Source organism: Myotis nattereri (assembly GCF_964212035.1).
Source record: "Myotis nattereri genome assembly, chromosome: 16".
In the NCBI taxonomy this organism is placed as follows: Eukaryota; Metazoa; Chordata; class Mammalia; order Chiroptera; family Vespertilionidae; genus Myotis; species Myotis nattereri.
Genome location: NC_138091.1, coordinates 38834593 through 38860990, shown reverse-complemented (window position 1 = coordinate 38860990; position 26398 = coordinate 38834593). Strand labels below are relative to the sequence as shown.

At 43.9% G+C, this 26398-nt stretch overlaps 1 protein-coding gene across 2 annotated transcripts in view; it reads left to right on the top strand.

The window, feature by feature from the left end:
* The window catches only part of PITPNC1 (phosphatidylinositol transfer protein cytoplasmic 1), a 214184-nt gene that overhangs the window by 99424 nt on the left and 88362 nt on the right, over positions 1-26398 (top strand). For both annotated transcript variants that reach the window (XM_081109086.1, XM_081109087.1), the window contains exons 2-3: positions 9369-9517; positions 22158-22257. In XM_081109086.1, coding sequence (XP_080965212.1) covers positions 9369-9517; positions 22158-22257 — 249 coding nt within the window. The remainder of the gene's footprint in view (positions 1-9368; positions 9518-22157; positions 22258-26398) is intronic.

Below are 26398 nucleotides of genomic sequence, written 5' to 3'. Positions count from 1 at the left end.
AGGCTTTCTAATTCTGGAAAGTCCCTGCTCCCCACATAGTAGACAGACCTCTCTCCTGGGAATGCCTTTGACTATGAGGCCAAGGTTACAGAGATGAGCCTGACCAAGGTGGGTGGCAAGGAGAAGCTGCAGGATCCGTTTCCTAGGAAGGTTCTGTCTCTGTTTTACCCCTTTTTAATCTTGTGATTGGCTGCAGGTTTGTGTTCTATAGCAAACAAAAGAGCACTGATTGCTTTCTAAAGGTCAGGCCTGTCACCAAACCTCTTCATCTACTTGGATTGCGGTCGGTGTCACATTTCTTGGCAGATGACTTGATGGCTCTGGTGAAGCATCAAGTTCCTTCAGCTCATAGCCTGATGCCTTCCAGGTGGAACTCCTCAGGAAAACCTCCTCTTCACCAGGTCTTTCTGGTCCATAGCTCTTTCTCTGGTGTCTGCAGGGCCTGGCACACACGAAATGCTTCTGGAATGCACAGGACTCTCCAGAACCAAGGCTGTCTCCACAACCAGTGTTTGGAGAAATCCCCGTTGACCTTTGTGGTTTTGAGTTGAGTTCTAGCAGTTCCTGTTTGCTCTCTTCGTGATTCTTCACTAATAGCTAATTTGTTCAACTTCTCATTTATAAATACCGTACAAGGGATGACACCTCCTACTTCAGCCCATGCTTACAAAGCAGCCTATATGTGCCGCATGTGATCATTTCGGCTTTTCAGTTGGGCATCAAAGGAGTTCTCAGGGCTAGAATACCACCCCCAAGGGCGAGTCAGTGTCAGAAGGAGGAGATATGTGTACTCTTATTTTTTTAAAATTGATTTTAGAGAGAAAGGAAGGAAGAGGGGGGGAGAAAGAGAGAGGGAGAAAAGAGAAACATCGATCCACTGACTCCCACTTTTGCACCCTGATTGAGGGTCGACGCCACAACCTGGGCATGTGCCCTGACCCGGAATCAAACTGGCGACTTTTTGGTGCACGGAACAAGGCTCAACCAACTAAGCCACACTGACCAGGACTGCACTCGTCCTTTTCATACACTAAAAGAATATTGGTACCCTCCTGTGTTTGGTCAGGTATATTCCACTCTCAGATGGCTGAGCGTACTGGATACGATGTATAGTCTTGCAGCAGCCACAGGCATAGAGCTATGCTTGCATCAGCACAAAGCCCAGCCTGAGCCCTTCCCGTGGCTTTGAGTTGCTGTATTTCTATTCATTCCACAACTCAGGATGGGTTAAACATCAGTGCATGATGTTGCTTATATGAGTTTGTCACAAAAGGAAAATTTTTTGAATTAAATGTCGATAACCCAGCTCCTTCTTAAATCTTTTTATCAGCTTTCTCATTCACGTACCCTGGCATAGTGACACAGGCATTACGTAAACAAGGCACCTCAGAGAGCTGCTTATAAAAATCCAGGAGAAAAGATAAATTTGTGATGATGCACTGATATCCTGAAATATGAGCTTCAGGTTTGTATTCTCTTTGTGGAATCGGATATTGGTTTTTGTGGTTTATTGACCTGGCAGGGAGAGATCTGACGAAATACTGAAGAACTTTCCACCTTTAAAAAAAAAAAAAGAAAAAGAGCAAGCCTTCCTGTCTACATAGAGAAATCAGGACTTTGAATCATGGAGCTAGAGAGCCAAAGGGGTAAGCCAGTCAGATCCTTGCAGAACCAAATCAGATCTAGCCCTTGCAGGTAAAAATACACACTACTTTCCCAAAGGAAAAAGGAGTTGGAATAATGTCTTGCTGTAGAGTCACTCTCAGGTCGATCCCCCAGGCTGAGGAGCCAAGGGGAGGGGCAAGGCTGTGAAATGTGACAGTCATGATTAGAAAGAAGCCGATGTTGTCACTGCCCCCTGTTAAGGTTGGCAGCCTCAGAATATGTTTGTATTCAGTTCATCACTCTCTCTTTCCCTTCTGTCAGGGTCTTTGTCAGCACCATGATGCATTGCTTGGGAGCATCAGCAATGTGAATTCTCCAGAATGCTAATATTAAAGACAAGTTTAAGTTTAGGACAGTGGGCCAGGCGACGCCCCTGGCATGGCAGGAATCGGGGGTGGGTTGTCTCACGCAACAGTGTCTGGGAGAGAGGTCATGAAGTCGCTCCTTTGTCTGCTCGACACTTTCAAATAAGCTTTCAAACCAAAGATCCATCCGATAGAAAAGTCCCTGTCCTTTTAAGAAAAACTTTTTCATAATCATAAAAATAGAATCATTGTTAGATGGCCACCCTTATGAACTGGGTGAGCCACGCTCACTGGAAACATTCCCAGGCTTTAAAACATTTTGTGTAAAGCATACATCACATAAAATTTACCATTTTAAACATTTTTATGTGTACAATTCAGTGGCATGGAGTGCATTCATGTGCAAACATCACCACCATCACATCCAGAACGTTTGTATCCTCCCAAAGGGAAAATCTGTGCCATTAAACACAAACTCTCTAGGCCCCCCCACAGTCACCACTCTCCTTTCTGTCTCTATGAATTTGACTATTCTAGAGGCCTCATATAAGGAGGAGTTCCCAGGCTTTTTATAATATTTTGGCAAATGTTTGATCTGACTTCCATCTCATACAGTTTTTACAGAAGGAAAGGCAGATGGTCAGGTTTCCTTTGACTATTGCATTGTGCAGGTGTATGGCAGATGCCTGTTTCCTGTCCTGTATAGAACTATAGCATAATGGGGCCACGGATGAAACAGATCTTCAGGTCCCCGTCAGGCAGCCTGTTTCCAAACTGAAGGAGCGATCGCTTCAGCGATTCGTGTTCAGTTTTATATTTTATGGGGCATTTTAATTTGTAAGTTTTTTCTCACTTGATTCTCACCATGTCCTGTGAAGTAATTTTGATAGTCCCATTTTAATAAGAAGAAACTGTGGCTCAAATAAGTATATTGTGTAAGGGCACAAAACTAATCAAAGGTAGAATCAGGACTTCCACTCCAGGTTTTCCATTTTAAAACCCCAGGGCTTTTCACCAGAGCACACTGTGGTCAATTATCACCTCTCCGGAGGTCCTGGTAATCGCTAGTCCTCAGGAAGGGAGGGCTTCTCCAAATATATCCCTAATTACCAGTGCTCCACCTTGCTGGCTTGGAAACATGCGGAAACCCTGGACCTGGCTCTGTCACCTGACCAGCCAGCCTCAGAAGTCTTGGTGTGGCATAATGGCCTGACTCTCCATCCCTGTTGGACTACATTAGGGTCTAGACCAGTGTTGTCCAATAGAAATAAGTGAGTTACAAATGTGAGCCACCTACATTATTTTATTAATTTATTTTAAATATATTTTTATTGATTTCAGAGAGGAAGGGAGAGGAAAAGAGAGATAGAAACATCAATGATGAGAGAGAATCATTGATCGGCTGCCTTCTGCATGTCCTCTACTGGGGATCAAGCCTGCAACTGGAGCATGTGACCTGACCCGGAATCGGACCCTGACCTCCCGGTTCATAGGTCAGCGCTCAACCTCTGAGCCACACCATTTGGGCTACCTACATAATTTTAAATTTTCTAGTAGCTACATTTATAAATGATATTAGGAAATATGTAAAGTTAATTTTAAGAATATACTTTAGTGCAATATAGTTTGCAGAAAAATACTATAGTTTCAATATATAAGTAATATAAAATCAGTAATGAGTTATTTCACTTTTGGGGGGTGTTACCAAATCATCAGAATCCAGTGTGCATTCTGTACTTACAGCAAACTGAAATCAGATGCTAGATTTTCATTAGATACCAGATCTGAATTTAAATTTCATAAAATTTCCAGTTGAAAAAGTAGATTTACATACCCAAACAATCATATCTAACATTTTTCTAAGAGGTGAATTGAGTGTCAGTTTTGAAATTTAAATTCATTAAAATGAGAGAAAATTAAAAATTCAGTCCCTCCATTGCACAAAGTTTCAAATGCTCACTAACCACATGTGGCAAGTGGCCACTAGACTGGACAGCACCTGTCTAAGGGAACAGCCAAAGCTGCCCAGACTGGGCCCCGTACAAGGAACTAGAATGAGGGTCAGCAGACTTTTTCTGTCAGATAGTGACTTTGCAGGCCATGTAGTCTTCATTGTAACTACTCAACTCTGTTGTTGTATCTTGAAAGTAGACACAGAATGAATGAGCTTGCCTGTGTTCTAATAAACTTTTATTTAAAAGACAGGTGCCAGCCCACATAGTTTGCTGGCCAGGACATTTTCCCCGGCGCCTTAGCTGTGCTATGGGATTACAGAAAACGCTAGCCTCTAGCATTCTGAGATGAGGGTGTTAGAATCTGGACTCATTGTATCCCCCTTCCTGTGTTTAATTACAATTTGGGCACCACTTGGCAATGCACCCAAATCCTGTGGGATGTTCTATCTTTCAGATGCTCTCTCTTCAGGAGTCTCCTTGCCCTTCATGAGGCAACTGCTTCACTGCGCTTTGAGGTCCACGTATTGAGAGTGGCGAAGGCTAGAGGAAAGAATTTCAACAAATGCATTAACAGTGCTGTGAATAATGTGGGAAACTCCCAAGAATACCAAATTGTATCGCCCTCTACTGTTTCCTTCTCCCACACAGCCAGAGTAAGACAGGCAGGAATCAAGCCCATTTCACAGGTGGAAAAAATGCATGATACCACGTTAAGTCAGAGGATAGGTATTTCTCTGTGGTCATTGGGTTATGTGACATCCATTCGTTTTGATGGTGTACCTGCCTTCAGGTCCCACGTCATATCATCAGGAGATAACTCCATCCAGAGTCAATGATGTTTATTGCAAAGCAGAGGTTTAGAAATAGAATTGGGAGGAAGAGAAAGAGAATAGGACGTGAGGAGACAGGGTTGGAAGGAAGATAGGTCCCTACCCCTTGGTTCTTTAGGGTGGGGTGTATGGGAGGCGAGCTTGCAGAGATCTCTGAATCTCAGCAGCTTTGGGGAGCAGTTAAGTGCAAATCAGCCTTAGGAGTTCTGTTGAGCCTAAAACTTTGGGTCCAGTAGTTCTTCTGGCAAGGGTGATGTTCACGGTGTTACTGGTGCTCCATTAATAATTCTTTACCATTCTCAGGAGCTTCATCTTGGGGTCTCCTTTTGTAACATCAGAGTTGGAGATTGAACTGTATTAGGATGATTATGCCCAACCATACTGTTGAAACCTCTCGGCTTTTCCAGGTACATTACGCAACTCCTCCTCCTCTCAAATTTTGTGGCGCTGTGTGCAAGTGGGAAAGATCTGAGTCCCCATGATGCTTTTTAACTACAGAGATAATTACTTGGGGTAGCTATCCTGACGATGGCTCACATGGGGGCCCAGCCCTGCAGTGCAGAGCTGTCTCTACTGTGATTGCCTGTAATGATGATTATCCAACCTCTGGAATTATAACAATAGATTTTACCAAGTTAGAGCATAATTGCTCCACCATTTCATATGTGAGCACAGTTTAAACAACTTTGATCTTTCAAATGATATCGGGCTTTTATTATTCATCTTCTGTAACAGTGGCTCTGAACAACCCTCCTCCCCTCTTTAATCACAGTGAGGCTTTGATTTGTTGAAGCAATTCACCTGTTAGAGACATAAAGGCTGAAGTTGGGTGGAGAAGAAAGAGTGCAGACCTGTGATGTTAAATCCCAGCTCTACCACCGAGAAGGCTTGGGGCCTGAAGAGAGTTTCTAACCTCTCTGAGACAGCTTCCTCGTCTGAAAATACCCCTCTGCATGAGTCATTGTTTAGAAATGAACACGAAGCACCTAACTTACAGGAAATCAGTTAAGCTGTATTGTGTCACTCCATCGTCATCACCACCACCATCACTATTATCACCAACATCGTCACCATCAATTATCTGGCTTCAAAGTCTGTGGAGTTCTGAGTCTTTGGATTTGGCTGTGTTCATTTGACATATGAGTTTGTTTGGAGTTGGTGGTCAATGATGTGGTATTTTCACTAAATTAGGATGGAGCTTTGCAAGAAATGCCTGGGCACCGTTTTGTGCTGAGCAAAGTCCTAATGAGTGCTTTTGTCTCCCTCACACTAGCATTTAGTGTGCATTTGAGTGTGATTCCCAACTTCCTTGTCCCCTAGAGTCTGAATGTAAAAGGGCTGGAATGGCCTGGGATTTAGCATTTTTAGGAGTGTATTTGGTGATTTTGAGGCAGGTGGTTCATGGACCTTCTTGTCTTGCCCTCTTCCCCTAACTGAGAAATGCATGTGTCTGTGGTTTATAAACAGCAGCAAAACCTTTGCTTCTGGATGGCCCAGCTCCAATCAATGGCCACAACCAGCCGAGCAGACCTGATTTGCTCGGAAAGGAGAGAAGTGACTGCTGCTGAGCCCTTGACCATCTCAGTGTCTGGGCTTGAGTGTCCCCACCCTCCCTTTTCCCCCCACCCCCTCAATGTCACCTACATCTTTGCATCTAGTGTCAGTCAGTCGCCCCTAGCCTGACTCTATCTTAGTGAGCTAAGGCTGATGTCTGCTGGGCACCAGCTCATTCAGGAGTCCCTGGAATGATCAATGAGCCAGGCAGCGGGGCAGCCAGGCAGCCGGGCCTTCCTCTGAGCGCCGTGAATCAGCTGCTACTGCCTAGAGGCCCAGTCCCTTCTCCTCGGAGCAGGAGGCACTTGAGCTGAGCAGAGTCAGGCTGATGGCTTTTCTGTGTCATGCATTGTCCTTGATCCTGTTTATTTTTCATATGTGAGTGGGTTGGAGCCCCTGAAGACCATCCAATGGTAGACATGTCCCTTCTGCCAAATCCCCCACTAAAGTCCTCGACAGAATTTTGGTTTAGGGGGTAACTACTTCAGAAGCAGAGTCAACACTTAAAAAAAAAAATTAAGGTGAAAAATCACATAACATAAAGTTAATCATTTCAAAGTCAATTCAGTGGCATCTAGTCTATAACAATGTGCAGTGACCACCTCCATCCAGATCCAAAACATTTTCATCATCCTAAAGGGAACCTCATCCCGCACCCACTGTGTTAGTTGCTAGGGCTGCTGTAACAAAGCACCACACGTTGGGTGGCTTCAACCAGAATCTTACAGTCTCACAGTCATGGATGCTGGCAGTCCAAGATCAAGGTGTCAGCAGGTGAGGTAGGTTCCTAGCAGACGGCCGTCTTCTCCCTGCAGTGATCCACCTCATCTTTCTATGTGTGTCTGTGTTCAACTTACCCTTTTGTATAAGGACATGAGTCCCTTTGGATTAGTGCCTACTCTGAAGTCCTCATTCCTTTTTTAGCTGAATAATATTCCACTGTAGGTTAATACTTCTTTTTTGAACACCGAGTACATAGCAACGGCCAGTGAAATCTTTGCTCCCTGAGCAGTGAATTATTCTGTTATAGGCTTGTGTTCCCCTCTGCATAAGGTGGATTGTTGATCTCAAGGGTAAAGCGCACAGATCTTACTCTGTACGCTTTTTCTTACTGTCTTCCTCCTCAAAAGAGTGTTCGTCTTTGTGAGCAAAAGTAAAAGTAAGGACTTATTAAGGGGAAGCCAAGTCATGTTTCTGATCCCAGAAATTGTTTTAAAAATAGATTTTACCTTTGATTTTTCTCTCTCCTCTTGCTGCTTTTATCCTCACAGCTATCTCTCCTCCCAAGAACACATACACTCCTGTTAAAAGTATTTTAATAGAAGAAGGTAAAGGGTGGGGGGAAGCTAAATGGTGACGGGAGGAGACTTGACTTGGGGTAGTGAACACACAACACACTATACAAATGATGTATGATAGAATCGTACACTTGAAACCCATATAATGTTATCAACCAATGTCACTGCAACAAATTCACTAAAAAACATTTCTTTTTAAAGGGCATTTTAAATGCCGACCATCCTAGGAAGGGGCGTGGCACAGACAGGGAGCACTGCCCTTTGAGAAGACCAGCTGCCTTCTGCTCTCATTGTCATGGTTACTGGGCCTGGTCCCTCGGGCTGGCCTCAGACTAAGGCCTTTCAGATTCTCTTCACACTCCCCTCCCTGCACCTGCCTCAGAGTGAGAGTGGGATCTCTTGGCTTTGGAACCGATTGCCCTGCTGACTTGTACATTTCACCTGCCTCCATAATTTAAAATCTCTTTCTCTCTCATGCATGTAGACAGGAGACCTGCATCCTTGCTGGCCTGGGATCAACCCAGAACTGTTACCAGCTTACTGCAGACACAGCACCCTTTCCCTCATCCCATCCCAACTACTGTGTGTTGTTTCATCCCAAAGGACCACAGCAGGCATTGTCCTGTCTCCTGACTCTTAATTCCCTCCTTCCTCTCTATCTCTTTTTTTCTATTTTTAAAAATATATCTTCATTGATTTCCGAGAGGAAGGGAAAGGGAGAGAGGGAGAGAGAGAGAGAGACAGAAACATCAATGATGAGAGAGAATCATCGATCAGCTGCCTCCTGCATGTCTCCCACTGGGGATCAAGCCTGCAACCCGGCCATGTACCCTGATTGGGAAATCGAACTGTGACCTCCTGGTTCATAGGTCGATGCTTAACCACTGAGCCATGCCAGCCAGGCTCTATCTCTTTTTTTTCTCCATCAGATTAGTTTTGCCACCCTGGAAGTTCACTGGGTGAAGAAATGCCTGCCAGCCACAGGATTGTCAGAGAGGCAGGAAGGAGAGTGGAACAGTTTGAAAAAAAGGACAGAAGAGAAATTGTCCATATTCTATGTTATTCCATATTATCATTTTCACGTAAGCACAGGTGGCTTCTGGGACCCCAGGCTGGAAGGCTCCACACTGTTAATGGAATTGGATAAAAGTAGTTAAAGATACGTAATTTTCCTCACTGGGGATCGGCCTTTGGAACACAGGTTTCACTCTGGGGGGCCTGGGCAGCTGGAGTTTTTAAGAGCTTCCAGGTGCTTCTAATGTCCAGCCACCTTTGAGAACTGCTGTTCCAGGGGGCAGAGCCCTCCAGGAGAGTTTGAACCCTTGATAGGAGGTGATGGAGGAGACAGGTGACATCTAATCCTCTTGTGCCTGGCAATGCAGGTAATTAGGCAAAAAGAAGGGACAGACGGAACACACCCTGGCCTGTATTTTGCTGAGAAAAATAGGATTTTAGTTCCACTTAACCCTGCAGGACCCGATGGGAAGGGAGATTCCCGTGCCCTCGCCTCCCTGCTGCTACCCGTGGCTTGGTGGGCTGCCAACCCCAAGGTGATTGCCAACGTGATGCAGAATGTTCACAGGAACATGTCGTTTCTGCCTTCTGCTCACCACTTGCTCTCCTCGTTCCCCAGGAGAAGGAACACCAGGCCCATGTGTCTGCTCTCTTTCCTGAGCAGAAAGTGCTGTTAGTTGTTTTATGGGGAAGGGGGAATGTTTTCAAAGGGCGCGTGGGGCTGACCTCCGTCTCTGTGTTTTGCAGTACAAAATTGGACAGCTGTACATGATCAGCAAGCACAGCCATGAGCAGAGTGACCGAGGGGAAGGCGTAGAAGTCGTCCAGAATGAGCCCTTCGAGGACCCTAACCACGGCAACGGGCAGTTCACCGAGAAGCGTGTGTATCTCAACAGGTGAGTGGTGGCAGCTGTTGTCCTGCCTCTGGGCCCTCACCACACAGGAGCCCCTCTCACTTGGCCCCGCAGCACCTGAGGTCGAGGTCGAGGTGGGATAAAAAGGCAGCTTGAAAATCATTAGGTCAGCTCTCTGCATCCACCAATCTAGTTGTTTCCAACAACAGAATCCCCTGTGTTCTGCAAAATAGTTCTCAACTGCATTTCATCAAGAGGAGCTTTCCTCTTACCTTCCCCATGCTTTAAGGGACAGGTTAGGGTGAAATCTGATCTTAAGGATGAAAGGGCTTTGTCTTCTCCTTTGGTTCAGAGTTAGCAGCAGGAGAAGTTGGCTTTGCCTGCAATGGCATGTAGAGAAGTGTTGAAGGTGGCCGTGTACCATTGGGGTCTTGGCGTGGTAAGATTCCCACTTCCTGCCAGGTGATCACTCAGGTGTCTGCAAGGGAATTGACCAAACGAACGGTCACCTGTGACCAGTGTGTGCTATGCAGTGCTCAAGTGGTTTCCATTTCTTGGGTGGACCCGTCCTTCCCAAGGAGGAGGTGGTCACCTCTGCTTCGGATGGGGAAAGACTTGAGGATGATAAAGCAGTACTCATCAGGACTACCATTTCCACTTTGCAAAATATAGTCTTTAATCTCTTGCTATTTTCTTATCACTCATGGCATAATTGATCATCAGTGCTTGTTTGATTTTCTCCCCATGAAAATCATCTCCACTTCAGCCGATTTTCTTCCTTTCCCTTTTTCCCTGGGTCAGAAATTTGTAGTCACATGCCAGATGGAATATATTTTATGGAAAGTAAGGGCTGACTCTAGTGAACCAGTGTGTGACCAGTCTGGGCCTTGCTGTCATTTCCATGAATACTCTTTATCCCATGAATACTCTTTATGCCCACGTGCAGCTTCTCCAATTGGCCCACGTGTGATTATTCAGAAAGCATTTCTGACACAATAGCTGGATGTTGCCCCCGGTTTATTCCCTGAACCATTGTCTGTGCTTTGACCATCGTTCAAGCCGTGTTTGGATCCCACATGGCCTCCACGCTCCGACAGGTTGAAGTGGACTGTTCCTTCTTCGTGGAGAGTTTGGGTCCTGTCACTAGGTGTGTGGAAATCTCTCAGTGAAGCCTTGGGCTGCTTAAACCAACATGTGTGTTTTTTTTTGTTTTGTTTTTGTTGTTAATCCTCACCCAAGGATATTTTTTAAAAATATATTTTATTGATTCCAGAGAGGAGAGGAAAGGGAGAGAGATAGAAACATTGGTGATGAGAGAGAATCATTGCTCGGCTGCCCCCTGCACACCCGCTACTGGGGACCGAGCCCGCAACCTAGGCCAGGAATCGAACCACGACCTGCTGTGTGATCGGGCCACACGAAGATATTTTTCCATTGATTTTTAAAGAGTGGAAGGGAGGGAGAGAGAGAAACATTGATACGAGAGGAGATTGAACCTGCAACCGAGGTACATGCCCTTGACTGGAATCGAACCTGGGACCCTTCAGTCCACAGGCCAGCCCTCTATTCACTGAGCCAAACCAGCTAGAGCTAAACCAACATGTTTTAATCTGCTTGAGGATGCAGTACCAGGGATTTCCTGAGTCACGATGAAATGCAAATTAGATTGGTCCCATTCATCTCCTTGGAGCTGTGAATTCCCAGGGTTTGGAACCAGTTCAGCCTCTAGCCAGCTGTTGATTTGCAGGAGTAGCTGAGCCCTGGGTCTCTCCTGCGGATGGCTTCCTTACAGAGAGAGGTTTTTAAACATGCTGCTTTGGCTTGTTAGTGCAGACGATATAATTCAAATGTAGAGCCCAGATCATCTCTGTATAGCAAAGAGAAGTAAGGGAGATGTAAGAAAACAGGTACAGTTATTGCCTGGGGAATGTTCTGTATTTACCAGATTCTAGAAGAAATTTTAGAAAACTTGACTTTTCCTAAAACAGAACAAGAAGTATCTGTCATGTCTGACAGAACAAGCTGTCTCTGTCATGTCTGTTTTCTCTATCAAAAATATGGTATTTATTTTAAAGGAGAATAATAAACAGCAGTAAGAGGGAAATTTGTTATAAATAGAATATCTGGATTTCCAGGAATAAGTACCAAAAAGATTAATGTGGACCTTCCCCCCACCTCCTATGACAAACACAGGATGAAATATAACAACATAAAGCGGAGTGCCAAACAAAGAAAGGGAAATCCTCAGGTACGAGAAATAAAGAGGAAACTCAAACCAGAACGGAAAACAGATGAGTGAACGCTAAGGAAGCCGGAGGCAGTCAGAACTAAGTGAGGCCTGACATCTGAGAGTGCCACACCCATAGGGGACAGATATGTGGCCTTGGCTTAAGCAAATGGGAGGTGGAACTGAGACTTGTGCATAAAAATAACTTTTGAGCCCGGGTGATGTGATTCAGTGATTGAGCAGTGACCTATGAACCAGGAGGTCACAGTTCCATTCCCAGTCAGGGCACATGCCCGGGTTTGGGGCTTGATCCCCAGTGTGGGGCATGCAGGAGGCAGCCAATCAATGAGTCTCTCTTCATTGATGTTTCTATCTCCCTCTCCCTTCCTCTCTGAAATCAATAAAAAATATTTTCTAAATTATTTTTTACAATAAAAGACAGAGAGGTTACAGGGACTCATACTGAAAGAACTACTAAAGGATGTACTTGAAATAAAAGGAACTTGAATCCAAGAAGGAAGAGGGGAGGGTCTAGAAGTAATAATCAACAAGAAGTTGGTAAACATCTGGGCAAATCTGAATGAGCATAGAATGTTTTAAAAATATTAATGATGAATAATTGTGGGTATGTTCATGGAATTTAAATAATAGACAGTAATAGAAGATGAGAGCATAGTAATTATAGTAAAAACACTCTTAAGTTGCAAATATTATTTGGGAAGAAGAGGGAAATGTTGATTCGTTTAAACTTTTGAAAGGCAAGTGTGCATATTAAAAATGTAAAGGTGACCTCTGAAGGAGCAGGTATATACTTGTAAGTATTTAACTTCCAAAAGAAAACTTGATCAATTCAAGAGAAGGCAGAGGAAGAACAAAGAGAATCCTGCAAAAAGCATAGCTAGAAAACAAATTTTGATGATAAGATAAATCAAAATACATCAGTGGGCACAATAAAGGTATGTGAACTAAATCCTAAACCTCAACCTAGAGCAACAAATATATGGCAGCACTGACAAAATCATAAGTAGCCTAAAGTTATAGTGGGGGATTTTAACATAATATCAGTTTAACAGACTGAGACACAGAGAGAATATAAACAACAGAATGGCAAGCTTGATCCAGTGGACATTACTACGTCCTGGAACCAGTATGCTTTTCAAACACACATGAAAATGTACAAAACCTGACTACAAACCAGGCCAGAAATCTATCTCAACAAATACCAGAAAATCACTATCATGGAGATCCTCTGGGCTGATTACAAAAGTAAATTGATAACAACAACAAAGAGTTTTTTTCATCATTTAGAAAATGTAAGCATTCCCAAATAATTCATGGGTTGAAAACATCAGATACCCACCTTCCCGACCACCTTTGCCACAAGGGGAGGCCAAACCACCTAGTTCCAGCCAATGAAATACAAAATGTTCAAGAGAGACATGACGTGCTTCTGGGGAAGGGGATGAAATGGATGGTGACCGCTGGGAAGGCGGTGAGTAGTACCTACCACATGAACCTTCACATCAAAGCTGAACAGTATCAGTACAGAAAGGACACGTACAGACCCATCTCAGTGAAGACATGCATATCCCGTATAAACCATGAGCAAATCAGATGCCTCAGAATGTAATAACAGCAATAAATCATGACTTAAATAAAATTTATCCTTGACTGTTAACATCAATATGAGAATTCAGCAAGATTTTTTGGGTATAAAATCCACATCAGAAATCACTAGCATTAGTATTATACAGCAGGAACAATAAATGGGAAGCAATGACTTTTTAAAATTCTACTTATAATGGAAAAAGAAAGCTAAAGGTACCCAGTAACAAATCCACAAGATATACAAAAACTTTTTGGAAAAAATATGAAATGTTAGCAGAGGACATTTTAAAAGTCCAGACAAAAGGTAGCATTCATTCATGGGCGGGAAATGCTGTATTGTAAAGTTGCTGTCAGTTCCCAAATCAATCATACATTTAATGCAAATGTAATTAAAATGGCAACAAGGTTGTTTTAAAAATAGAATTAGAGAATATAATCCTAAAAGTCCTAATTACTATAGCTTTATAAAGAGCCTTGGTATCTGGTAGGGCAAGTCCCTCCTAGTTATTCTACTTTTCTAAAATTGTTCATATAAATTTTAGAATTAGAAACCAAAGTGGCATGAAAAATGACTGAAGAAACCAAGAACGTTTAACCTAGAAAACCTAGATAATGGATAAAACTGGATAATGGTGTAGTCAGGGGGGGAAGAATTAGGCCTGTGTATTCTATAAGACCCCAGGAGGGCTGATTGGACAAAGACCAATGGGTGAGAATGCCAGGGAGAAATCTCAGGCATTCTCACCCATTTAGGGACGAAATAGCAGTAGGCAAGCCATGGGAGAGGGCAGTAGGGTGCCTCGTGGTCAGTTATGCTGTCACGGCAGGGTCCTGAGAATGAGCGGAACCCAGTCTTCAGGCTGTCCCTGAGCAGATTCAAACATCAAATAGGCGGTTAAACTGGACCGCCTTTCAGGTCCTTTTCAACCTGAATTTTCTATGCTCAAAGCAAGTTTCAGACATTATCCTGACTCTCCTCCAGCATACATAAATGAGGAACCAAGAACTTACAGTTCCCTTTGTACAAATATAAACTAGATCCATCCTTTTATCATTTAAAAGGTTCTGGGCATGTATGGAAGAGTATGCATCAGGTATTTTTAGAAGCAGGTAGATTATGGTTTAGAAAGAAAGAGAAAAATTGATGAGTGACATAACCATAAAATAACAAATAGTTCTATAATCATAAAAGAAAATCAATCCATTACTTTGTGGCTACAAACTTGAGTTAACCCACCTCAAGTTGACCCATGTCCTCCAGTGCCCATTTAATAATGTACACAGAAATATCATTGTCCTCTGGACCTGAATTCATGAGACGGCAAAATAAGCCAAATCTCATTCAGAAGTTGCTTCTTAAATTTATTATCCAAAGCAACTACTGGAGATACTGGAAATACTCAGAAAGCCTGTGTGGTCAGGACCTACTCTCTGAGTCTGTCTTGAGTAGAAAGGACATTTCAGGGAAGGATGTTAGTGGCCCACAGAATTATCCGGAGGCTTGAGACTGGGTAGCTCCCAGGGGCCACGGGCAGCATTGATGAGAACCACCTTTAGGTAGAGTAAGACTGTTTCATTCTGTCATCACCCCCACACGCTGCCAGGCCAAGGTCCAAATTGTCCCTTTTTTCTTTTTATCACTTGTCCCAAAATTCTAAAATAAGTATCCCATTGAGCTCCCAGTCCAAGCCTGAGCCCCCCTGAGTGGGAAGAGGAACTTCCAGCTGGTTTGCAAAGCACTGCAACGTTACATATTCTCACCAGCAGCCCATGAGGGTCCCGATTTCTCTACACCAAGCATGTCAAACTCAAAGGCTAACACGGGCCAAATACACAAGGTTTAAGTTTATGTGGACCGCAAAAAAACAAAAGCTTGAATTTTCATAGAAACATAGGTTTATTTTGATAGAGACATGCTGAATACAAGGGCTGAAATAAACGAGTAATCGTTAACATAAAATAATAGAACATTTTAATAAAAATTAATAATTTTCTTGAACATAAACTTACCAGACACTGAATTACTGCACGAATTAATAAGCATAACGCAAAGAAACCTATTTGTCTAGTTCTCCAAAAGTGAAATATTTCCTGTTGCGCACACCAAACAAGTCAGTCCAAGACTAATGACATGGCAATCGGCTGCTAAAATATTCCCTGCTAGTATTAATGGAGAGAAATGGTGTGCCTGCGCATAAGGCGCGTAAGGGAAATGAATGCAATACAATGATAGTAATCAGTCATTAGCGAATGGTGTAGTTCGTTATTAATAATTATATATAACAGGATATTGTAAAAATTAAGTTATGAAATTTTTATTAAAACATTTCTTACATACCGTTATGATGGCTGGGCCACAAAAATATTCGTTGTGGGCCACGAGTTTGACATGCCTGCTCTACACGATCAGCAACATTTATTATTGTCTGTCTTTTTGGTTATAGCGATCCTAGTGGGTGTGAAGTTATATCTCGCGGTTTTGATGGGCGTTCATGTCCCTAATGCTTTTCATGTGCTCATCAGCTATTTGTATTTCTTCTTTGGAAAAATGCCTATTGAAGTCTTGTGTCCTTTTTAATTTGGTAAGATGTCTTTTATAAGGGCCTTTTATCCCTTTATTATTTTCTTTCATCTCCCAGGGTTGCTCTAGCCTCTGGCCCTTCCTATAACATCTAATACACTGTTGGGTGCACAGTACATTTTGGCGGTTGCCTAATACATTTAGGACATCACATTAGTGCTGATACATTAGTGCATTTGGTGGTTGTCCTTAGATCCAGTTTAGTTAACCAAATAACTTGTCTTAAAAAATCCTGGCATCCAGGGAAAGGAGGCAAGATACTCATCAAACTCTGGAATAGGGATTCTAAATCAAACCTGTAGCCCAGAATCACGTGAGGTGATTCTTTTATCCCTTTTTATTTCCTTTTCATATTTAGCACCTCTCCAATCCCTTCCCATTGAGGAGTGGGAATCGGTGGGGGTGGGGTGCCTTGGAGGAAAGATGAAGCCTATTTTAGGCTTGTTTTTCAGTCATGAAGTGACATGTTCTTCCCCACCACGGCTGCTGGATTAATTAGGCTATGCTGGCAGCTGCCAGTCAGGAAGGGTTGCCAGCTTCCAACAGTGAGTCCGCCTAATGCCTCAATCAGTTTGCAGAGAGAATGTTTCTCTTGCTATGTGGCTCCTACCTTCCAGGGCAACCTCTTCTGGACTCAAGCAGCTCTGGGTAGGAGAAGGTACAGCCTCCATAAGCCATGAATCCTGTTTAACTGGACAAGCAAAGCCACCAGCTGGTGGCTCTACCTATGAGCTCATAGGTAGAGCTTTGTTGCCGTGGCGGGGGTCTGTCTTTCACATTTCCTCTTCCTGTTCTCCCAGATCTTCCCCAGAGTAAGAGCCCAGTGCCCCGAGCTCATGTGCCTTTGGGGGCCCACCACCTCGGCAACAGGTCATAGACAAGTGTCAGAGCCAGAGATTCTGACCTCAGAGCTTATATCCATGCTATTTTTAAAGGCTCTTCATGGTCATTATTTGGCTTTTGTATATCCAGACGCAATCTTCATTCATTCAGAAAATATTTATTGAACATCTGCTATGTGCCACGTGCGAAGGCCCCATTCTAGGCCAGGACAGGCAGCTCTGAGCAGAACAAAGCCCCCTGCCCTGGTGGGGCTAGCATGTAGTCACAGTATCTAAAGTCGCTGCATACCTTGGAATACTTAATCTTCTATATAAATATATATTTAATATGCTTTTAGATAAATTATTCAATTAATAATATTAAATATATATATACTGGGACAAATAGAGCATGTAAGGGACCTCTTTCAGGCATACTTTTTAGTGCTTACTATTCTGTTCTGTCCCCACCTCAATTCTTAAGAACATGCCAGGCATTCGCACAATGACGGAGCCCTCAGCTACTCTCATGGGAAATCACAAAAACAATGTTTAGCTAATTATTAGGATCTTAGTTTCCAGTTCAGTGATCTCCCATCTTCGTTCCTTTTTAAAAAATATAGATGTTTTTATTGATTTTGTTAGAGAGAGAGGAAGGAAGAAGGAGAGAGAGATAGAAACATCGATGATAAGAGAGAAACATCAGTTGGCTGCCTTCTGTACACCCTACTGGGGATCAAGTCCACAACCTGGGCATGTGCCCTGATCGGGAATCAAACCAGCAACCTCTTGGTGCATGGGATGATGCTCAACCAAATGAGCCACTCCAGGCTGGCCATCTTTGTTCCATGATGGCTGATGTTGAAAAAAGTGGACTGCTCCTCTGGGTTCCCCACAGCATGCTGGCCACGTGTCCCTCACACTGTCCAAGCAAAGCCTCCTAAGAACCTGCGCCAGATAGGCCCCTTCCCGGAATCCCCGCATAAAGTGTCCCTTTCATTTGGGAGAGTGGTGTTGGTATCCAGGAACTTCTTGTGAGGAAGCCGGCAGCCCCGCCTCTTGCAGGTGATGGCTCCAGTCTGGAAACTGCTCATCTCTCTGCTGCCATAGGAAGAATTACATTACTAGCAGAACTAAAAGACCAGCCAGAAAAACCATTAGGAAGAGTACAGCAGCTGCAGGAGTGTAGAGGCCTCAGAAATTACTGTATGTGGAACTGGATAGAAATAATTGATTATTACCCAAAAATTGTCAAATGGACCAGTGGGAAATGAGGACACGAAGGCAACTAAGTCCTTTTATTTTTTTAAATGTGTTTTTATTGATTTCAGAGAAAGAAAGGGATAGGGAGAGAGAGAGGTAACAACATCAATGATGAGAGAAAATCATCAACCAGCTGCCTCCTACACGCTCCCTACTGGGGATCGAATCCAGGCCCTGGGAATCAACCATGACCTCCTGGTTCATGGGTCGACGCTCAACCATTGAGACATACCAGCCAGGGCAGCAGCTAAGTCCTTTTAAAGTCATTTAAGTGAGCTGCAGTCAGCACTGACAGTGGCAGTGTTCTTCAGGTGCACTCTGCCGGGAACATCCTGAGCGAAGCACTGTTTCTTGAACTCAGGAAGCCTGTCTTTCTGCTGGGAATGTTGACATCCAAAATTTCCAGTTAAGACCATTGTAAATCTGGTCCCTGTTGAGAAAATTAGATTAGACTCCACTTAGATCTCATTTGGCCTAATGATGTTTAGTACCTCCTGGGGCCCAATATTCCCCAATGTGCATTAATTGTGAAGTGAGATTATATGTCATGAGGAAACGCAGTGATAATCTGGATTATAAAGTACCAGAAGTTTCTAATAGAGCGGGATGTTTATGTTTCAGTTTCATAAATCCTTTACGAAGGAGGTAAACACTTTTAACCTGAGTGTTCGGATTATGCCTGCCTATGGGGCCTTCTTCTCGGGTCAGTTGTGATTCAGGGAAACCTGGAGAATGTATGAAGGCTGCAGTGACTACATTCACTTAGGTCCAGGCTGGGTTTCTCAGTCTTGGCACTGTTCATATTGGGGCCAGATAGTTCTTTGTTGTGGGCACTGTTCTGTGCATTGTAGGATATTGGGCAGCATCCTGGGCCTCTAGACAGCAGCAGCATCCCTCCACCCACCCCTCCCAGTCGTGATCACCAGAAATGTTTCCAGACTTTATCAAATGTCTCCCCCCACCCCCAGGGGGGGCTGCAAAATCCCAACCCCCACCTGCCATTGAGAATTGCTGCTTTAGGATGACCTACCAGCCATCCTGGTTTGCCCAGGACTGAGGAATTTAGCCTGTGGGGCTTCCAGCGCTAAAACCAGGGCAGTCCATGCAAACCGGGAAGAGTTGGTCTCCCAGCTGTGTCGCTGATGCGTTCTACATCATACTAAAGTTTCAAAGTAAGAAACCAAACGTCTTGAAAAGTCTGTCTTCCACAAAGGCCTTTGGGGAACTTGGTATCATTTCACAGCGGCATGCTTTGCATTATGGTAAAGGCTTTAGGGACAAACGCCCATCTTTTCCCTCAGTGTCTCTACACCTGGGTCGGGGTGAGAGGGGCCATGGGGAGCTTCGGTCCTGGCCAGCGGCCCAGGAGGACATACTTGGAACCATGCCGCCTTTCTGGGAAGAGAGGTTCTTGTTTGACACCTAGTCGTGCGCTTGAATGACAGACGTCTCCTTAGAACTGTAGGTGGTGTGACAGGATACATCGTGAAAGTGACAGCAACAGTGGGGACTAATTTAATTCCATTTTTGCTTGCAGCCCTGATAAATCATTACTGCAGGGAAAACTAAATTTTACTTTCTCAGACCAGAATGATTTGAATAATGATGTGCTCTGGGGAAATTGGGGTCTGAGAGAAGGTCTGTTCATGGGCTTAAAAATATTTAAACTGAAGTATTAGAGAACTCGTCACAGAAGCCTCCTGCGCCTGGCCCGGTAAATCACTCGCACCAGAAGGGCCTCCCTCCCACACTAATTAGAACAGTCGCATAAAATCATACCAACCATCCTGGCTGAAGGATTGTGTTTTTTAGGGTGTCTCACTGGAAAAGGTAATTGACTATAGGGCTGTGTACCCTGCAAGAGCTGGTGAATGAATCAGCTAAAAATAAGGATCCTAGACTCTAGAGTCCTGACCATTTACACAAATGGGAACAGTCTCCATGTGAATGGAAAATCGCCAGTGTCTTTCATGTTCCTTCCAGAAAATGATTGCTGCTTAGGAATGTGCTTATGCTAGGAGGCTTATTAAATGATACAGGGAATGAATTGTGGAGGAAGGGGACTTGGGTCTCAGAGGGGCATGCCTGAGGAGCCTAACGGATCTGGGGAGGGGTGCAGTGTAGATGGACCACCGCTCCCAAGGAAGACAGTGAATAGGGGGGCCCCAGTGCTGGTAGGGAGTCATAGGTGCTTTGTCTAAGCTAAACAATGCCTCGCCTACTTTGGGGACAGCCTGCAATCCTCTTGCCTGTGAGTAGAATCCACCCTCCCTATACTAATTGCCATATCACTCTGGAATTGGGGGCAAAGAGGAGGGAGCACAGGGGAAGTTTTGCTTATGACCCACACAGGACATCAGCCCCAGTGTGCTCCCACTTCAAGGACTGAAAGAATAAATCACAGGCAGAAGCTATAAAAACGCCTGTCGGGAAGCAGCCTTCCTTTTGAGCGGTGTGAGTGTAAGGTAAATGAGCAGTTACCGCAGAGATGATTTCCTAGGAGTGAGGCGTTCTGCATTAGAGCAGCAAGAAGGATGGTTATGTGAATTCTGAAGCTGCTCCGGCTCTCTCTCCACGGCCCACCTGAGGCAGTGGGCTTCGTCACCGTCACCTGGCTCAGGGGAGCGTTCATCTCCCCTTTGTTTTAACCCTGAGAAATGGCCCAGAGCTTTGGGTTAGATCCAACCAGCCAACCATTGAAAATACACATTTGTCTTTTAAAGAGCAAGTCCTGGATACTGTCAGAAACAGGAGGAACAATCTGAGAAGACATTCAAGGTGCACAGTATTTTACTGGCCCTGCTTGTCATCGAATCCCACGTCCGGAGGGATTAGGGATTTGGGATTCTGGAAGCCTGATTCCCTCCCCGCCCCCTTTCCCAGCTCTATCAGCTTGGAATTTAAAACTGCCTCGTGGTGTTCTCTATTGCCAACATGCAGCCCTGAGGAGCTGCGCGCCTGCATCATCTCGCTGGTCTGATGTACTGCTAGACATGGGCGTCCCAGACCCCAGCTGTAGGCACCAGAGTAGGAGAGACAGGAAACCCCAGGGTGTACTGGTGAGGGGAAATAAAATCGTGCCGGCATATTTAAGGAATATAGAATACTGTATATTTAAATACAATATTTAAGGAATTCTCTAGGCCTGTCCTTTGCTGTGGAATTTGCCTCTGAAGGGAAACAAAACTTAATTAGCCCTTGGTTTACAAAAGGTGTTGGGACCTGTGCGCTTGGGTTTTCTCTGTTTAGCTCCAGAGGCACAGCTCTGTCATATTTGTTTGGTAAGGCTGCAGCAGCAAATTGCCAAAACTGGGTGGCTGGAAACTATACAAATGTATCCTCTCACTTTTCTGGAAGCCAGAAGTCTAAAACCCAGGCATCAGCAGGGCTGATTCCTCCTCCATCAGCAAGGCTCTGAGGGAGAATCTGTTTCCTCCCTCTCTTCTGACTTGGGGGATGTGCGGCAGTCCTTGGCTTGTAGCTGCGTCCCTCCAAACAGTCTCCACCTCCGTCTTCACGTGGCCTTCTCAAACCTAGGGAGACTTTGTCTTGCAAAAACTCTATTTTCAAATCAGGTTAAATTCACAGGTTAGGAGGTGGATACGTCCTTGAGGGGAGACACAGTCAACCCTATAGTCATGAAGGTGTTATATTATGTTTCTCTTCGCATCTCTGAAGTTGCTACTCTCTGTTGCTTTAGTCCACTTTCAAAAAACATGGCTCATTTGTATTGTTAAGCTGACATCTGGCTTTAACATTTGCTGCCTCCCCCCACCCCCCATATTGTCATTTAAACATACCTTCATACTACTTCTCCCGCCCTATCACTCCTAGTAGACAAAGACCAGGCTGGCCAAGCACTTTAAACATAGCACCTCCCAGCCACTGAATTCCCATGTCCTTGTAAATCAGACCTAGGAGGACAGGCTTCCAGTCCTATGAGGTACCCCACACCGGGCTGTAACCTTCTGCCTTCACACATTTGAGGAGCAGGTGAATATGCACAGAAAACCACAAGCTGCGGGAAGGACCAGAGGGATGGAAGGGTGGCTGCGGAGAGAAGGGCTGCCTCAGGCCTCCTCCGCCCTCTAGCAGTCAGTTCACCCAGAAAGACAGGGCAGCACAGCCAGGCACTGCCAGACTCTCATGGTCTTTTCTTTTTCTTTCTCTCTTTCCTCTTAGCAAACTGCCTAGCTGGGCCAGAGCTGTTGTTCCCAAAATATTTTATGTTACAGAGAAGGCTTGGAACTATTATCCCTACACAGTTACAGGTAAGTCCTTTGTGCAGCCGGTGTGTTACATGTAGCACCAAGACATCACATGGTCAGATTTCACTGATTTCGAGTTTGCTATCCCAGCAGAGACGTGGGAGACGCGTGCTGTACCGTCCTTTCAAGTCTTCGCTTTTCCTAGAAGGGATGGGGGTGTTAAGCTAAGCCATTTCACTTGCCTTCTTAAAGTGATTTCTCAAGTAATTTTGGGGTGTGGCTTATTTTGACTTATTTGTTTTACAGCACCCCCTATCCCACCCCCCAAAGAACACCTTGGCTATAATTTATGTAAAAGAGTCTGTCAGGTCTCTCTGTCCTAAACTACAGTATAGGACATAGCTATGCTGATACTGAACTAGAAACTGTGGCCAGAAAATTTAGAAGGTTTTGTTCCTGCCCTCAAACACATGAAAATTCAAGGTCCCACTTCAATATCATCATAACAAGCTCTTCTTATTGGTTCTGAGAGCTGCTTTTCCACTTAAAAGATTGCCTGTGTGGTTAATGAATTGCTCTACTGGAATTATTAGTCTTTAATTTTGCTTTTATAATCCCAACTCTTTGGTTTTTAATTAGCCACAAACCCGCAGGCTAATTGAATTGTCTAACAGTCCTTATCAGACCAACCACCAAATTACCATATGAAAGAATTTCAAGAGCAAACATGAAGCATTTAATATTTATAAAAGTTTAATTTTGGAAGGTTTCTTTACCACATTTTTAATAATTATAATGCACTAGTATATGTTAGTTCTGTGGTTTTCTATTGCATATAAGTGTGGTCTAAATCATCATTTTTTTTTCTCTTTCTCTTTTTTCCCCTTTTTTCCAAATGAACATCTGGGACCAGAATACACAGTAAGTTCTATTTAATCATTTTGAAATATTCAGCATATGATCAGTAGATTAATTGGGACTGCCCTTGTATTTCTCATCTTACCAATTTAATAAAAATATAGAGGAATAATTCAGAATCAGAAATATTTAAATGTTGGGTATTACATAGTTATATATAATGCAATAACCTGACTGTTTTCATTTGTTCCAGAATATGAATGTTAATTTAAAATGCCTTGAGAGTTACTTTGCATAATTAACTTTGCTTGCATTTTTAAATAGCTTGGCTGTTCTACTTGTGATAGTTCACTATAACAGAACAGCTTCTAGAAACATGGTATTAAAGAGATGATGCTTGTTATCAATGGAAGGTAGGGTTTATACCTAAAGGGGGTGGCCTTATCCCTTACAGGAGAACCTTGAAACTAGAAAGACGTACATTCAAACTATTTTACTCAGAGCTCTGGGTTGGACCGTCTCAGTGACTTGATAAAAACCATTTAATTTCTTCTTGTTCTAAGAGCCTCTGGAGTCATTATTTCCATTTTTAAAAAAGGACCCTATAACACATTGTGTTGTGGTATTTTCATGGTATCATTTCCCCAGCGGCCAACAGGTCAGACTGTCATAACAAGAAAATGGTAGTTAAAAAAAAAAAAGAAAAAAGAAAAGAAAATGGTTAACTGAACTGTGATGGAGTTGAGTTTTTGGTCTTTTGTGGGGGTTTTTGTTAATTCTCCCCCGAAGGTATTTTTTCCATTGATTTTTTTAGAGAGAGTGAAAGAGAGGGGGGGAAGGAGAGAGAGAGAGAGAGATTGAGATTGAGAGATTAGTTGTCTCATACACACACTCCCTGACCAGAGCTGGGGATTAAACCTGCAACCCAGGTATGGGCACTTGATGCGGGGCGGGCCGGGGGGGTGGGGGCGGGTGGGGGGGGTGGGGGGGGGTGCGGCGGTGGCCGCGTTGGGTCTTAGTCTGCTTGAGATGCATAATAAATTCCACAAACTGGGTGGCTTAAACAACAGACATGTATTTCTCACATCTGGAGGCTGGAAGTTCAAAATCAAGGTATTGGCTGCTTTGGTTTCTGGTGAGGGCCCTCTTCCTGATTTGCCTAAAGCAGTGGTTCTCAACCTTCCTAATGCCGCGACCCTTTAATACAATTCCTCATGTTGTGGTGACCCCCAATTTCATTGTTACAAATTGAACATAATTAAAGCATAGTGATTAATCACAAAAACAATATCTAATTATATATGTGTTTTCCAATGGTCTTAGGCGACCCCTGTGAAAGGGTCGTTCAACCCCCAAAGGGGTCGCGACCCACAGGTTGAGAACCTCTAGCCTAAAGCCACCTTCTTGCTGTGTCCTTACACAGCAGAGAGAAAAATTCAAGCTTCCTGTTCTATTGTTATAAGGGCACTAATCCCATCATGAGGGCCCCACTCTCATGACCTCATCACCTCCCATAGACCCTATCTCCAAATATCATCACATTGGGGGTTAGGCTTCAACCTGAATTTGAGAGTGGGCCCACAGTTCTTACATACCATGCTCATTCCAGGCCCAGTAGCTAAGTGATGTCACTGGATCCTGGCCACCTGGACACATGGAGGCCAGGGCAGGGCAGCTCTGAATGTCAGTTCAAGGTCCACATTTCATTCTCCACAGGGAAGCAACTAATCCACTTTTGTTTTCCATCCCAAATATAGGACAGCTTTTCTTTCTCACTCCAGTGGCTGGGGGAGTCTGGGCTTCTCTCTCTGGCTGCAGGTGCACTCCTTCCCAGTGACTCCGGCTCAGCTGTGTCCACAGGGTCTGCCCCCAGGATTTACAGCAGATGTTTTCTATTGTTTTCATCTTTTTTCCTGTTTTAAATGCTTTTTCATTGGACTCTTTATCCCCTGATCCTTTAATCCTAAATAGCTCTTCTTGATGTCTTTCCATGCTTTATATTTCCTGTCTGTCCCCCAAAGCACAACTTCCCCTATGTCAGACTTCCAATTTGGGTCACCAAGCCCTACCCCTCCCTCAGGGAAGCCAGAGTGGTGTTTCTTTTCATAGGATTAGCCCAGAGCAATGTTTGTCTATTCCTAGGCTCCCCTCGGTCTTATATGTGACTCTCCAGCCTATTACTGAGACCTCATGCTGCCCTCATTTGTGACAAAATCCAGCCACGAGAACTTTCTATTTAGGGTCATCATCTAGGGTTTCCACGTGATCACAGTTATAAAGACATTCAAGCTTCATCACGGTGAGTGAGTGCATGTGTTTAGGATTATGTGGAAATGTGATTTGCCCAGGAAATGGAAAAATATATCTTTAGCTTGGTTGTAGGAAAAAATCTTAATTATACAATAAACAAAGAACTACACAACGCAATTCTCCAGAGGACAGGCCATCTAAGAGACCTTCAGAACCTGCTGGTCCTTCTGAAGTTTGAAAAGTCACAAAGGAAGGTGCCCGAGGAGCCTGGCTGCCTTCCAGAGCAGCTGACTTTGTTTTTCTCGGGCTAAAAAAAGGCAGCGCTGGAGCATGGACATAGCTCAGCAGCATCGATTCAGCCTCGGTAACAATGGAGGGGGAAGAAACGGATTTTCTTCTCATTTGTAAGAATTTGACAACCTAAGCTATAGTAAGTCGATAGGAGTGACCTAGAATATTATATATATTCTGTTATGACCATCCTATTCCACTAAAACATCCTTTTTTTTTTAAAGCAATTTAGTTGCCTTTCTCTCACCACTTCATTTTCTTTTTTAAAATTTTTATTGATTGATTTTTAGAGAGAAGGGGAGAGAAAAACATCGCTTTGTTCCACTTATCTATACATCCATGAGTTGATTCTTGCATGTTCCCTGAGAGGGATTGAACCTGCAATCTTGGCATATCGGAATGACATTCTAACTACCGGAGTTACTTGACCAGGGCCCACCAAAACTTCTTTTAATAAGAATTTGCAGGAGAGGTGATGACGTATGGGAAGTCCTTTCTGTTAGAATAGCTGGCCGTTACCCAGGGAGCAAAGGTAGGTGTGGGTTGTCCAGTGCTACCTAGCATTTAAATTATTTAGTTAAAAGAGGTAGAAAAAGTGAATTGTAATAGACCAGGAAGAAGGAGATGGCTGTTTTTTAAAAATTAATCTTTATTGTTGAAAGTATTACAGGTGACCCATTTTTTTCCCCATTGACCGACCCCTTCTAAGGAAATGACTCTTGAATGAGAACCTCAAATAGTACTGAGCCATGATGAGAGATGGGGCCATTCAGGGTTGGTTTTATTGAGCCTGGAAGAATCAGGGCTGCTCACAGC